This window comes from Cydia splendana, chromosome 5 (assembly GCF_910591565.1).
Source record: "Cydia splendana chromosome 5, ilCydSple1.2, whole genome shotgun sequence".
Classification (NCBI taxonomy): domain Eukaryota; kingdom Metazoa; phylum Arthropoda; class Insecta; order Lepidoptera; family Tortricidae; genus Cydia; species Cydia splendana.
Window position 1 is genome coordinate 16,917,240 of NC_085964.1, and position 15,765 is coordinate 16,933,004.

General features: G+C 36.5%; 1 protein-coding gene across 3 annotated transcripts in view; it reads right to left on the minus strand.

Annotated features, from left to right (window-relative positions):
• The window catches only part of LOC134790983 (uncharacterized), a 38,446-nt gene extending 22,820 nt beyond the window's left edge, over positions 1 to 15,626 (minus strand). Inside the window, exons 1-3 of one of the 3 annotated variants that reach the window (XM_063762024.1) lie at positions 15,416 to 15,566; positions 14,829 to 14,996; positions 13,436 to 13,545 (exon numbers count right to left, since the gene is read on the minus strand). In XM_063762024.1, coding sequence (XP_063618094.1) covers positions 13,436 to 13,512 — 77 coding nt within the window. In that variant the 5' untranslated portion in view covers positions 13,513 to 13,545; positions 14,829 to 14,996; positions 15,416 to 15,566. Of the gene's footprint in view, positions 1 to 10,159; positions 10,396 to 13,435; positions 13,546 to 14,828; positions 14,997 to 15,415 lie in introns of those variants that run through there. The other 2 variants (XM_063762021.1, XM_063762022.1) reach the window with 2 other exon arrangements.
• Between the last annotated feature and the right edge of the window lie 139 nt (positions 15,627 to 15,765).

The following is a 15,765-nucleotide window of genomic DNA, read 5'->3' on the forward strand; positions in this document are numbered from 1 at the left end:
CGTCGACTTGTAGACGGCGTGTTGTATCGGCGGCGCCTGGTCCGCTCGCTGCTGCCCGGCGAACGCAAACGCTTCCTCGACGATCGTGCACGTTCACAGGATGAAGGTGACCGTTCCCTTAGCGCCCGAGAGCGCTTGAACGGTGTCCGTGAACGCTTTCTAAGCGTCCGTGAACGCTCCCTTGGCGACCGTGAACGCAGCCTCGATGGTCGCTTGCCTCGCGGCCGGGACCGGGTCCTGCTGCGTCGTTCACTCCGTTGCCGCGTGACATGTCGTCCTCGTTCCGGCAGCTCCTCACGGCGCCGTGCTGTCACGCCCAGGACAACTGAACCCTCGCTCATATCGTCATCGGCATGTTCCTCCGACATAATCCTTCCTGTTTCAAACAAACCATCCATTAGCTAAAAATAACCTTAACACTTTTTTTATGTTATTTTTATATTTATCAGTTAAAACAATGACTTTTAAAAATACTAGATTAGTCTACACACTATTAAAAATGTTATTAAATAATTTTAAATTACATTAAAACTGTGACCGAATGGTGTGTGGGCTTGTAAAATCCCACTTCTGAACTAAAAGCATATATTCAAGAATAGGAAATAAATCATACTCAATTTAACATAATTACCTTTTATTTTCAACAACTGAGAATAACAAATATATTTAATTACAAAATACGATAACAGAGTTACCTTGTTAACTCGTTGAACTCCGAACTAGAAGTGGCCTCCTTCAGAATGACTGGCTGTATTTATACCCCGGTGACCGATAGAAAATAATACTAAAGGAAGGTAGAATCACATTGCTTAATTTACATCTACCCGATAAAATATTCAATAAAACGAAGGTAATTTTACTTAATTTGTTCACAACTACCCATTATTTGTATGTTCTTGTAAATCGACTCAAAACAATGCTTACACTAATGATATGATTTTGAAATTACTTAGTTGCTTATTTTCGTATCCATATCAAAATCAACAGCCAATTTTAAACCTGATCCAAGATCTTCTTCTTCCTCGCGTTATCCCGGCATTTTGCCACGGCTCATGGGAGCCTGATGGGGTCCGCTTGACAACTAAACCCAAGAATTGACGTAGGCACTAGTTTTTACGAAAGCGACTGCCAATCTGACCTTCCAACCCAGAGGGGAAACTAGGCCTTATTGGGATTAGTCCGGTTTCCTCACGATGTTTTCCTTCACCGAAAAGCAACTGGTAAATATCAAATGATATTTCGTATACCTACATAAGTTCCGAAAAACTCATTGGTACGAGCCGGGGTTTGAACCCGCGACCTCCGGATTGAAAGTCCCACGCTCTTGCCAAGCCTGATCCAAGATATTTGGTTTAAATTATGTACATTTCAATCACATTCAGAGATTCCTTCATTCACTACATTTTTGCAATTAGTAGTATAGGTACATATATAACTCGAATGGATAAGCATAACCTCGACCACTTCTAAGAAATTACATAATTTATTTTAATAGGTAAGTATCTGTTCATAAATATGGAAATAGGTGGGACGTTTCTGACGCTTGCCTGAGAAAGGTGGCTCAGATAACTACTGAGGGCTTCCCTGGGTATGTTTTGGAATTTTTGGAATGTATGGCGCGAAAGCACTAGCAAATAGGATTAAAATAATAAAAGAGAAAAAAACAGAGTCCAGCATTAAATCTAAATAGGTTATAAATCCTTAAAAATTCAACATGTATTTGCTGGCTAAAAATTCAGAATAAGTAAGTTGTTCGCGTGCCGCTCACTCAACCTGTTGGCTCGTCTCAAAAACGACAACCGCCGCCGTAACGGCCAGAAAACACGCCATCCAGGGAATATTTAGCGATTCAGAACATAAAGACTGTTATAAACGTTTGCATTAATAATTCTCACTTCTTATCATTGCCTAGTAAAAATTTAAACTGATAATTATTGGACATCAAATACCTATCATGAAACCAGTGGGTCAATTCCTGCATATGAATTTTAACATCCGTATTGGAATATTTGTAGGTAGTCCAAATAATCTAAGTAAAAATTGTAGACACAAGAGTGCAACAGTGCAACTTAGTGATGCTCAGACAGTATCTAATTGGTTACCGGACGGACGGTATAATTGGGACCGTATTTGGAAAACTGTATAGTATCCTGCAGGACCTACCCACCTGCAAAAAATGCCAAGACAATGTACTCGTATAGTTTTGATCTTCGCAAACGCCTATTTCACGTTGGGAATGTGACTGGGCGTAACATTAGATAAAGATTGGGCGTAACTCTAGATAAAGTCCAGATAAATATTATTAAAAAAATATTATGGAAATTATTAAACGAAAAAAAAAAACTATTAGACAATGGGTGGCCGAGTACGATGACTCCCCGTTACAAAATTTACGAAGTCGCGTGAGTAGCGCGCGTGTTTACATCGTTCCCGAATTAAATTACACATGACGACAGTACTCCCTACGCAACGTGTGACGCAGTGTGCGGAATACGTGCCCCAAATCCAAAATAAAAATTAAATGTTCATGAGTGAGTCGACTCGTTTACTGAGTTTACTGACGCGTTCTTAACAGTCGGTCAGTATTATCACAATAACTCGTAACACTTAGTACATTTATACTCGTACATAATATTCTAGTGATCAACTTAGTCTTGTTCTTTAAAGGGGCCCACAGATTATCAGTTCGCCGGACGATATTAGCCTGTCAGTTGTTCGGAGCTGTCAAATTGTACGTTTAAAGGGGCCCACTGATTAACAGTCCGCCGGACGGTATCGGCCTGTCAGTTAGAACAAAATTTTGACAGTTCTGAACAACTGACAGGCCGATACCGTCCGGCGGACTGTTAATCAGTGGGCCCCTTTACTGACAGGCTGATATCGTCCGGCTAACTGGAAATCAACAGGCCCCTTAAGCAACACAAAAATTGATTTTATACGTGAAAAATAAACGCTTATAAAACTACAAACGCTGCCGAAATATTTGTCGAAGTGGCGGTAAATCACGAGCAATAAATAACGAAAAGGTTTGTGCACATTTACTCGGCCGTTAAAATATCGTAAAAATACCACTAAAATATTCAAGAATTTGGTAAACGAGAGTTGCGGCTTTGTTTGTTTATAAAATTGCAAACAATTTGGAACTTCAATGGATTTTATCGTTTTCTTATGATAAAGTGAAAAACCTAAAAAACGTTTAATTTGAAAGCTTTCTTTTAACTATTTTATAACTGCCATATACAGTAGGCATTTTTTTTAATGAAACCAACCTATCTACATATAGTCATCAATCATCATGCTGAGTTAGATGGGTAAATAACAAACTAAACCCAGTCAAATGGGCTAGACAGTGCTGTTAGGCAAGGTGAAAAAAACAGCAAAGTGGACATTAAATTTTATCATCTGTCACCATGCCTGTCACGTTCTAACAAGTAGGTATGTAAGTACGAAAGTGACATGCAATAAGTGACAGGCGATAAAAATGGAACCATGCTGCCACCGCGATCGCCGTTTTCAAGCACAAGTATAGCACTAACCATTTCAACAGTTTGACGACGTTCGAAAATTGCCGACTGTCCGGAAGAGAGCCAAACGATCAACAATGGGCACTGGCTGATATTATAGCCAAGCATTGATATAGAATAAGAACTGGATACCCAATCAGCCGCAAAAAATGGCCCCGCAAAAGTAACGTTAAAACAGATCACGCGTTACTTTTTCGTTTAGTCTTGTATGGACCGCTCAAATGTGAAGTTGTCAACAATGTCGTAAAATGGTCGTAAAAATATGCAAAAACAACAATGATAAAACGAGGAAAAAGCATGGAATGTATTTCTTTCGGTTAGTTCTTTGGATAGCATTACATAATTTATGTAATCTGGTGGTAATTTCATGATTTTGAATAAATTATTTTGTTAGTACCAAAGAAGGGATGTGAAGGAACAAAAATCTAATGAGTCGATGTGAGGCCAATACTTTTTTATTTTTATATGGAATTCGTAAGATATAATATTATGTTTAAATTCAAGATTTCCAAGAAAACCTATGCGACGTGCAGAGTGGACTGCTATTATAGCAAGAGATAGGGGTGATGCAGTTTTAAACAAGGCAAAACGGCACTTGTGTGTTCGGCGCATTTCCCTGTTTCCGACATATACATGACCAATAAGGGCTTACATCGACTAACTGTAAATGTTAAACCTGTCTGAACACAGTGACAACCACAGGATTTTTTTGATAAAGACCATAACCAATCAGTACCAGTAGCGACCTGAATGTCCCCGTGCACTATATTGCAAAGAACGAAAGTGCGAAGAGTATTATGTAGATCTAAAATACACAGTTATTTAATAAGTTGAATTTATTTCAAGGAAAATATAATAAATTTATAAATTTATTTTATGATAACTTACACGGGTTGTTACCATGAATTAATTTTATTTGAACTCCCGATCAAATTAAATTCGTTTCATTTATTACTTCGGTTTTTCTGTACAGTAATACCTATTAAAATGTACCAAAGGGACTCCATTCGTTCATTATTCTCGTTTGACGTTGTTTGACGTAAATACAAAGGTGAAGTTACGTTTAGTGCCATCGGACTTAAAGTTTTAACAGTGTTGGTAATAATGTTTACAAATTTGACACTTAATGCTTACGATAGTAAGTTCTTTTCCGTACAAAACATTTATCTTGACTCAAAATTTACGTAAGCGTTTTTATCATCAATGCAAATTTGCAGCTAATGTCATTCTGATCCACATTTTGTTGACATTTTTGTTCCGCTCTGTGTGTCTATTTCTAATATTAAGTCAGTGTAGCCAAGGATACGTATGGAAGTGGAATACCTATTTAAATATTCTAAAAGGACAGCACCCCTTTAAACACTGATTGATATACCTATTTGATACCAATAATTGAACAGATCGCGTGTCGTTGAAAAAAATCACTTTGCGGTTACACTTCTTACCACGCAATTATGTAACTCGATTGTATTATTCAAATCCTGTTTGCATGAGCCAATACCATTGAAAATGCTTGGAATCGTCTTCTTTCAATTTTCAGCTGTCACCTCGTAAATATTGGAGAACTGTATTACCATGAACGATGACTTGTCATGCCAGGGCTTCTACCGTCGCCTACATAACGATCGCTTCTCTAGAACCGATTTAAGTGTGATCTATGATTTCGGGTAGCTGTTACGGATATCGGGGTCAGTTTATCCTGAGGTGATGCAGTTGAATTAGCAATGAGAATATTGGTGCAAAGACTGCAAAGCTTCATACAAGCATATAAGGGTGGTGAGTGGTGAGGCATGCCGTGATTCAAAGGAATTTAGAAAGGTCGATGACGTTGGGTCGGTGTTTATTGTGATTAATTGAAATTTGTCACTGGCTTAATTCACACGGTTGATTTAAGTATCGAAGCCCTTGCGTGATTTGCTTTTTTAACGTCTCCATTAGGTACTTAATATCTGGGAGACCGAGCTTTGCTCGAAAAACATATAAAAACTAAAAAATGCGCGTTTTCCCAGAGATAAGATCTAACTAGATCGATGTTTCGCCCCCGAAAACCCCCATACAGCAAATTTCACCGAAATCGTTAGAGCCGTTTACGAGATCCCCGAAATATATATAATAAATATACAAGAACTGCTCGTTTAAAGGTATACGATATCTATTCAATACAAAAGGTACTAAAATCACAATAAGATAACATATAAATATATCAGTAGGTATCTAGGCATTATCTAGGTATATAGGCTAGGTAAACAATTATTTAAAATAATTACAAGTAAAATTAAATAGATACAATTATTTTAGTTACAATTAACATTAATAGATACAAAATAATTGGTCTCCTCAACTGTGCAGCCATTCATAAAAAAACAGATACCCAAGTTTGAAATTAGCACACGATTGACTCGATTTAGCAGGAAATGGTGATCCATCAACATGCTCTCTTAAAATTTGTTATGTTTCCTTTTCCTATATTACTCTATCACAACCATACATCCAGAGCAACCAAACATTAGTTTATAGGCAAGCAATAAAATCTAAACTCCATGTAGGTAATAAAATAACAGTATAAAGAAATGTATCGGCTCGATTCGGAAAATGAATTAGATTTCTACTAGACTTCAACAAGTTACGATACGGATAATTTAAAGATATTTGTAAGATAGATATGTCAAATTTGACGTTTCCGCGATTCTGGAGGTCCTCTTGAACGATTTCGACAAGTTATGACTTAGATATCCAAGTCACATCTAGTCGATATCTAATGTAGATCTAGTTGATCTCTAAATCGTCTCAAGATCTTGTGATTATCTCGAAATCCGAATAGGCCTGTATGTGTTATTTACGTGAGTATCTGAATAACCATTGGCATTCATCGAACAAGTAATAAAATGTTTATGATAATATATTTATTTTAGCGCGTTTTCTCAAATTTTTAGCGAGAAATTTGATAAAGATAACAGATGTTATTTTTCAACGTCCATGACTCAATTAAAATAATTTAAAAGTCACGATATTTGATTCGTAAATATTTACATCAAATAACTTGTGAAGGCTCATTTAATTCAAGAGAATCATGCATGACTCAACAATTATACATATATATAAACACAAAAGTCAGACTGCAGCTAAAGCAGGTTTCAAAGTCTGTCACTTTAAAGTCTTTAAGTTAAGTCCTCAGGGGTATGACTGAGTTGTTGACTATGTGAAGTTTAACGGAAACTGGTAAATATAATCAGTTTAAACACATAAATGTTATTTTCTGAAAATTAAGTGGTACCTAGAAATAGAATAAATTGATAGAGTTAGTCATAATTTCATAGAAGTTTGACGTTTAAACTGTAGAAAATTTTATGTAGATTATTTATTCATACAAACCTATTTTGCTATGGGCCACCGTTTAAGAGTTATTCACGAAAAATTAAAAAACGGGACCTTTAATATCAAATATCTCACTTTCGGTCAGGATTTCGATCAAGCAACCGGCAATTCGGATTCAGCGGGGTCTAATTAGGTTAAAAAACCCGGTTGCCAAAAAGTAATAGGTATGATTTGCCAGTCGAAATCGATTTTTACAAAAATATGACCAGTCTATTTGTCAAAATATAAATGAGATGGGAGTTTAAACCGTTCAGAGAACCGTTACTAGGTTACGTTCATTTGTAAAATAGTGAATGATTTATTTATACGACAACGCGGTTACATATCTGATTAAACAAAAGTTCCATAACGCGTTAATTTATTATATTTTGAATATTATGTATTGCGTATTATTTTCACGAAGGTTGTTTTTAAATTACTGTAATATTAATAATTTACTCTATATAATTCAAAATATTCCTATCATTCTTCATCTTGTATCACGCATGATTTGTGATTTAAGTAGGTAAGTACTTAGTTATTGATCTAAAAATTGTGAATAGGTACAACTATGACATCTTGGATCTCAAAACCTCGCTAAAACCGAGGCAAACAAAAATGTACTCTAGTTATCAATTTTATTGCAGTGTCCGAGAAGTAACGTCTGGTATCGATGATAACGGCCACCAGCAGCGAATTTGCCAAATATTTATGTTAAACGAATATACTGTGGTGTGAATGACGCAAAATTGTTAATATTACACGCTGTTACGTACACTTAATCTTTTATCATCGAACCACTTTTGTACTCTTAGTTATAAGAATGCTGGTGAAATCCTGTAAAAGGTGAGTACACATATAGTAAGCAGAAAACATAAATGATTGTACCTATAGAAATGAGTTATGAGATGTGTTTATTATTTAGCTTTGTTACAATTGTAGAAGTCACATATTTGTTTTATTTTAAGAAGGAAATGCGTAGGTAAGTATAGTCGTATCATCGAGAGCGTGGAATTGCATATGTAGTACCTAGTATTGTTTGTTTACAGGCATTCTATATTTGAAATACAACCACTACAAATGCAATTCCATCTTCTCGATAATTCAACTATATGACTTGATTTTTGTAACCTGATTTGATTAAATGTATCTTAATAAAGAAAATATTTTTTTTTATTGTTGGATGATGATTACTATTGTATACCTACCTACGCGTTCACGTTATCTCTTGGTAACAACGATTAAACATGGCGGTTAAATTTTACGAATATGATGTCAGATTATTTAAATGAATGATCTAGAATACTTGCTTGCTTGTGTGTTGTGTGTTACAGTTTATCACAGTTCAATAAGTTATCGCTGTACTGTTAAAATCTTAATCAAAATATTATACTTATAGGTATTTATCAGTGGTAAAAAAATATCACGTGTAATGACGTATACCAGAATGTAATACATAGTACCATAGTAGTAAGATGTAAAGCAATCAAATATACACGATGATTTTTAATCGGTGATCAGGAACATTTTTTTCTGATTCAGTAATTGATGTATTAGATCACGTTGAAGTCGTAATTACATGGAAATTAACTTGTTTTTTTTTCATCATAATTTTAATTTTGAGATCAATTTTATCTTAAGACCCTTGTCACTACTAATCGGTATCTATGCGTTAGCCTCTTTACAAACTTAATGGCAATTGATAATGTATGAGTAATAACTTGTCATTGTCATTGTCATAATTCATAAACAAAGTCATAGTCTAATAAAACATGGTCTTCCATTCCCAGAGTGACACGGGCCTACGTCACAACAACATGGCCGCTATATATAGCGCTATCGCATATTATCATATAGCGCTGTCGCATGATGACGTAGACCCGTGTCAGTTAGGTGACCTAGAAAAGACGGGAATGGAGTACCAGGCGGAGTATATTATTATACCATGAACAAAGTCATAGATCCGTCAAATTTCCCGCCATGTCGATGGCACTTGACTTATCGTAGTTACTTCATGTAGGATAACCATGTATTTAGTGGTTATTAGTTTTAATTATGTTTTAACTTTAAATTAATTAAACAATGAGATAATTGCGTGAGACCTGGCCTAATAAGTTTAATTTGGGCTAGATATTAATATTTTTCTACTCCTGATCACCGATTAAAAATCATCGTGTATATTACATTAATTTTATTTGTAAACCAAAGTTACTTAGCGCCACTTGCAACATCCCACTAAACCGTTAACCCAGTGTCAAATTGTACTGGTAACCATGGTAACTCCAGGTTTAACCGGTTAACCCCGGGTTAGTGGCCCTTAGCCTGTTTTAGATGGTGTCTTTTTGACCTCAAAATGGCTAACACCCCCCCTGCCATGTACGTTACCATTATTCATGGCGCCCTTCAGTGAACCATAACACAAACTTAACAAAAAGAAGTTGGGTTTACCACTAATGGCCTGAAAAGTCGTATTCTTTTATCAATGGTACTCGATATTTAGGACAAACATGTGACTATAAGATATCAAACGGTATTACAGTAATTTATAACTGATAACAGCGCCAATAGTTTTTAAATATGCTCGATTAAACATGCTACTCGTATTTAAAAAAGAGGTTAAGTGGTTTCGGTGCGTGTAAATATAATATAATTAAAACATGCGTGTATACAACTGAAACGAAGCTTCAATATGTGTCTAATTGAATATTTCTAAGCTTTTTTATCAAATCCCATATATTTCATGAGATGTGACACGTAATATTGCCTTCAGTTAGCAATATTCATGAAATAAAATAATTTTTAAATATATTAACACATTCAATACCACTAAGTGCTACGGGTTACGCTCGTAGCGCGTAGCCACAGTTTCGTCGTATGTAGCGCGTAGTCGCTACGAACAGTGTACCCGACAGTCGGGTTCTTGGTGTTGAATGTGTTAAGAACAGGTCACTCACGCAGTCTGCGCCGGTCCGTCACCGTAAACGCAAGCTCCTGATGACACTCCTCGGTACGGAGTGAAACATGTCGAGCGTTTTTCGACTTAAAATATGTGAGTGACCTGTTTTTAATATATTTAATATGTCTGTGTCTCACGGAATGTTTTGTTATTAAAAAATAAAATAATTATCACGTTTAAAAGGTCGGGATGTATTTTAAATTCATTACAAGCGAAATAATCCGTTTTAATTGTTTTATTTCATGAGGTGTGACACAGCTTAAATAATCAGAGTGCAAATCAAGTTTAGTCATTTCGTATTGCTGGATATGTGTTGGTAAAGCACCTGAGAGAGGACGTTGTCCTCGGTGGCAGCGGGAGCTCCACCGTGCATTCCGCATCTCCTGCCGACCGCCGCCTGTCCCTCCCGGCCAGCAGCTCGATGGTCGTCCAGAACGACCCCTCGCTTGGAGGCCCAGACGCTTGTCGCTGCATGACTGGCTGAATGGCTCACTGCATGCTACTGGTCCCGCGGTCGAAGGTGCAATGACTGTCGGCGTTGTCCCTACCACCCTTAACACCCCACGTGTTCACACGCGAACATTAATCTCGCCCTGACACCTTTCACAGGTAATTTGCCGCGCTTTCACTGGAGTCTATGGTATCGACTATCGACACTTAAAGTTTGAATTGGCTATGTTTAGTTCTTTTAATTGGTGGTTGATTGCTTCTTTGGTTTCAAAAATTGGTGTTTTGATTGAACTACCGTCAAGCTAAATCCGACTAATCAATATCAGTTTATGCTTAATTTTGGAATGGTAAATGCTGCTGCACCTTCGCTAGCTGACTAAATATGATAGGCCTAGGTGCAGTAATTCCTGTGAGGTGGGGGTGACCTGGATGGCGCCAACGTCGCGACCGGGTCAGCCGGATGCCATCAGCCGACCTTGTAATGTATAATGTAATTACGGTTACATTGCGGCGACACTTACGGTTCATTTCTTTTACACGAGGAAGTAGAAGAAAAATATTGGCAACGATTATTATCCATCTTCGAATCGACAAAGAAATTTGACGGTAGATGTTTAATGTTACGTACTACTTACTAGGTACGCACTGGCACAGAACCTAAATAGCTATTTATTACAGTTACAGTTATCACTTTGGGACGTAACTGAACATCGATTATTTATTATTTATATTAAACCCATTTCCTGCTTTCTGTTTCGTTAATATTATCGATGTAACTAAAAGGAACAGTTAATTATCTGTGTATCCTTCATAAGGCTATTTTTATTTGTGCTATCAATGTAAAAACATCTTATTATTACTATCATATCGTATGGTTTTATTCCTGAATATTTACAATTTAACACGAGTTAAAAATTGCCTACTCCAGAGCACACAGTCGCTGTGGCCGAAATCGGTCAGGAGAGCATCATCATCATCATCATCATTTACAATTTTACTAACACAAAAAGTAAATATATATAAATATGATTATAATTTTAAGTAGGTATATCTAAATTGAGTAGCCAAGCCCTTGCTTTTGGTGTGAGTGCTAACAGGTCCTGCATGCCTCCGGCAAATCGCCTCTTGGGACATTTTTCTACGATGTGAGGAATTGTTTGAATGGGCCGGGTCACAGACTGCCGTCGGCTAAATTCTATTCCTGATGTCCGGGGAGCCAGCTGGTGGGCATATCGTTCGCATCACTCGGTCCAGCTGAACGTCTAGTCATCTACCGTGCTGGTACGAGCGCTTTTATACCACACTGGTGCACAGTATTCCGCCGGAGAATATTCAAGGGCTATAGAAGATGTTCGCAGCACGTCAGTTCGAGCACCACGAAGTTCCGGCCAGCTTATTTATGAGGTTCACCCCGTGTCTTTACCTTTTGGCTTAGGTTCTCCATATGTAGCTTATATGTAAGTGATCGATCCAACGTGATCCCTAGATATTTCGAATTCGGGTTGTGGTGGATTTTTTGATCGCAGAAAGTAACAGGCTGTAAAAACATCTTTATCAGCATATCTTTGTTTGTTGAATTATTCACAATTTGAACTAGGGGTCAATTAGCCACAGTCATGTCATACAATGAGACTTTTATATATTTTGTTATCATTACAAGATAACAAAATATTATGTAAAAACATGATGAAAAATCATTTGTATCGTGATTAACTGTAAATACTTAACATAAACAGGACTATATCTAATGCCACGCCCACGCCTCGTGCCAGATATTTTTTTATTATGATTTTTAAATCAAAAGGTAAGCGTCACCAGATTGCTTTTTCACTTTTAAAACACTACGTTCAGATTCAGATAGACGTTACGACTTCTCACTACTTACTTAATAGTCTGTTCGAGAAACGGAAAACGGTGAAAAATAGAGATAATACTCCTAGAAATACGTGTGATACCTCATTCGATTCGTAATGATGTCTAGAAAAATGTATTCGAAGCGTGTATTAGCACACAAAAAATATCAAAAGTTATAAACAAAAAAAGGGGGAAAAAAGTAGATATTTTTTATTTCCCTAATATCTCAAAAAGTATTAATATTTAAGAAACCAAAATTAATATTATAAAAGAGGAGGATATTTCCAATCAAACATTCCATACTTGCAGAACTGTATCTCCATTATTTATACTTTTTATTCAACGCTGAACACAGCCCTCCGCGCCTCATATTAGGGAAACGCGCGCGGCGTGAAAAAGCGATTACGTAACATTATATATAATTTTAAATGTATTAAATATTCATTGAAAAATTATATTTGATGTTACGTAATCGCTTTTTCACGCCGTGCGCGTTTCCCGAATATGAGGCGCGGAGGGCTGTGTTCAGCGTTGAATAAAAAGTATAAATAATGGAGATACAGTTCTGGAAGTATGGAATGTTTGATTGGAAATATCCTCCTCTTTTATAATATTAATTTTGGTTTCTTAAATATTAATACTTTTTGAGATATTTGGAAAATAAGAAAAATATACTTTTTTCTCCCTTTTTTTGTTAATAACTTTTGTAACTTTTTGTGTGCTAATACACGCTTCGATTACATTTTTCTAGACATCATTACGAATCTAATGAGGTATCACACGTATTTTTAGGAGTATTATCTCTATTTTTCACCGTTTTCCGTTTCTCGAACAGACTATAATTCCATCCTAAACCATTTCTTACTCCTACCTAAGACTCAATTTTTTGCCGGTGTTTGTAGTGATGATGAATACAACTAAAATAAATTAGTACTTCGTCTAGTAGGTAAGTCATCCGTGATCCGCTGAATACGTTTTAAAATACTAGGTAGGTACCTATAAAATGTGTGATCGTAAAATATATACATTAGCCGATTAGGTACTTTCGCTAAACTTAACCTTGTTTTGTGATCAAGATGTATTCCGAATATAAAATACGGAGGTACCTAATGCGAGCGAAAATTGTGTCAATACGATTATAGCCATAGCGAGGAAATAACGAATAGCGTTGTATGAAAAAGGAAAATACCTTGTTCAACATGGTGAGACTCTAGCAATATCATCAAGTCTTGTTCGCAGTCAAGCATAGCGCGGTATTGCCTCTGTTTGACAAATATTTAACAGATTAATCACTTACGCATATTGTATGATCTTGAGCTGCCACCATCTCGGCACGTTGGGCATCACGAACCGCTTCATCTTCTTACGGCCCATCTCGCCTTCGCCGACTTCATCTTCGCCTTCAACCTGAAGGTGAAAGTTATTACAATATAATCTCAAAATAAATTTACAAACAAACACACATAAAGACAGTCATCACTATAGTGATTAGTAATAACCATACTTCTAGTCAGTGGCGGATTTGCAGTCTTTGCCGCCCTAGGCCCCAGGCCCTGTGGCCGTCCCTTTCTCAGCACCCATCATATTGACCACACTTTGAGTTATTTCTTGTTATCATCAGCGAATTTCTTGTCACAATTTGCCGCCCCCAAAAATTTTGCCGCCCTAGACCCGGACCTACTTGGCTTTAGGGCAAATCCGCCACTGCTTCTAGTTATTTATAACATTTTAAATATTATAAGTTTCGATGCACAGCCCTATGATTCATTTACCCGAGTCTGAAGAGTGTTTTTTTTGTATATTTATTATTTAAGTGTATACTGTGTATATAGGTATATTATCTCAGTTCTTGATACACCCATTTAAGTTCTTTTTCATTTCTCATGCTCTGAAAGAGGGTCATTGTTGTTCTAAAAGGTGTGCATTTTACGTTCCAAGTACGACTATATTTTTTTACGAGAAGCAATTGAAATATGGGTTTAAATAGATTTGTTATACAATTTCCATTCTGATATTTATCTCCCCATTCCATAAATAACGATACTTTTGCCTAAATTGTTAATTGAAAGTACCCTCTAGATTTACTATAAAAATGTCTACTTTCTTTTGTTAATAAAAAACATGCATTTTACTTTCCTCGTATTCGAAATGAAAAGTAGAGTGTTTAACTCGGTTGAAAGGCATCATATCAGCCTCGGACTATTGGCGCTCTCACTGCGTTCGAGCGCCAAACTACCTCGACAGAATTGAGTGCCTTTCATCCCTTGGTTAACAAACTACTATTTAAGTGCTCCGATTTTATTGTCACTTTTTGTTCGGAGGGAGTAATGATAACTAATGTTCATGTGTAAATATCGTCTTCTTAAGATTGAAGATTGTCTCGGTTTGCGTGAATAATATGGAGCTAGTGTAATTTATCAATGTCAATGAAGCTTTGAACATCTCCTCACATGAATGTAGTATCTAAAGTACTTGTACACATAATGTGCTCTGAAAAATCGAGTTGTTGCTCTACCCTCTTCGTATTTTAAACTAAATTGTAGGCAAGTGATTACTGGACTTTGCACTACTTTCATATGACATGTTAAAATCAGAGTTCTTTAATGGGTTGTAGGTGCTTTCCACAGAAATAGGGAATATTAGGCAAAGCTCTGCGTTGGTGGCACCACTAGCACATACAGTAAACAAACCTCATTGACATCATCGATGACACATCATGCGTCACTAGGCCAATCACATAGCCTACGTGAAACACGACAATCGAAAGTTCGGTTTCTGCCTCTCTATCACTCTTGCTAATTCGATCGATAGAGACGCAGATAAAGAATTTTAGATTTTTGTGTTTCGCGGCAGGCCACCTGTAAACAAACCGCCTTGGTGAATCAATGTCATAGTGAAAACTTGTCAAAAAACTGTTTAAGGCCTATACGGTTACCATCAGTTTGTCACTGACATAAACGCCGTCGAGAACGTAATTTACTTTCTATACATCTCGCTCGCACTCGCATATTAGTGCAAACGGGATGTATAGAAAGTAAATTACGTTCTCGACGGCGTTTATGTCAGTGACAAACTGATGGTAACCGTACTAGTATGTATAAGTTACTCTATGGTTTACTAAACAAATTAGTGCTGCACTCTGGCGGCAGAACATTGCAGTAATACTCCCTGTTGACACACATACAATCCATACAAGTTATTCTAGAGAAACTTTCCCCTTTTTTCATCAGTCAGGTAGTAAAATTTTAAACGTACAGATAATATTTTAGGTACTTACATTGATTTTTACTCTTTTATCTTTATCGGCACCTGTGGTTTCATTTTGTTCAGGCATTTTGTTGGCACTTCTTTAACACTTTACAATTTTGTAGTTTACACTTTAAAATGTATATTTAATACAAAAATTTTGAAACCTATACCAAATTTTTAATTTAAGTCCAAATAAAAACACGGAAATTTAGGTGGTTACGCCATAAGTGGGTTGACATGACTTGTGTCACGTTATCGAAAAAACAGTTTTGTTCATGTGTTGTCTAGCCGGTATCGAATGAGTTTGTATACGAAGGTTACATAGCAACAAGGTTCAATAATATTCTAGAGCAAAATGCGTGACTCGAGGAAGTAATA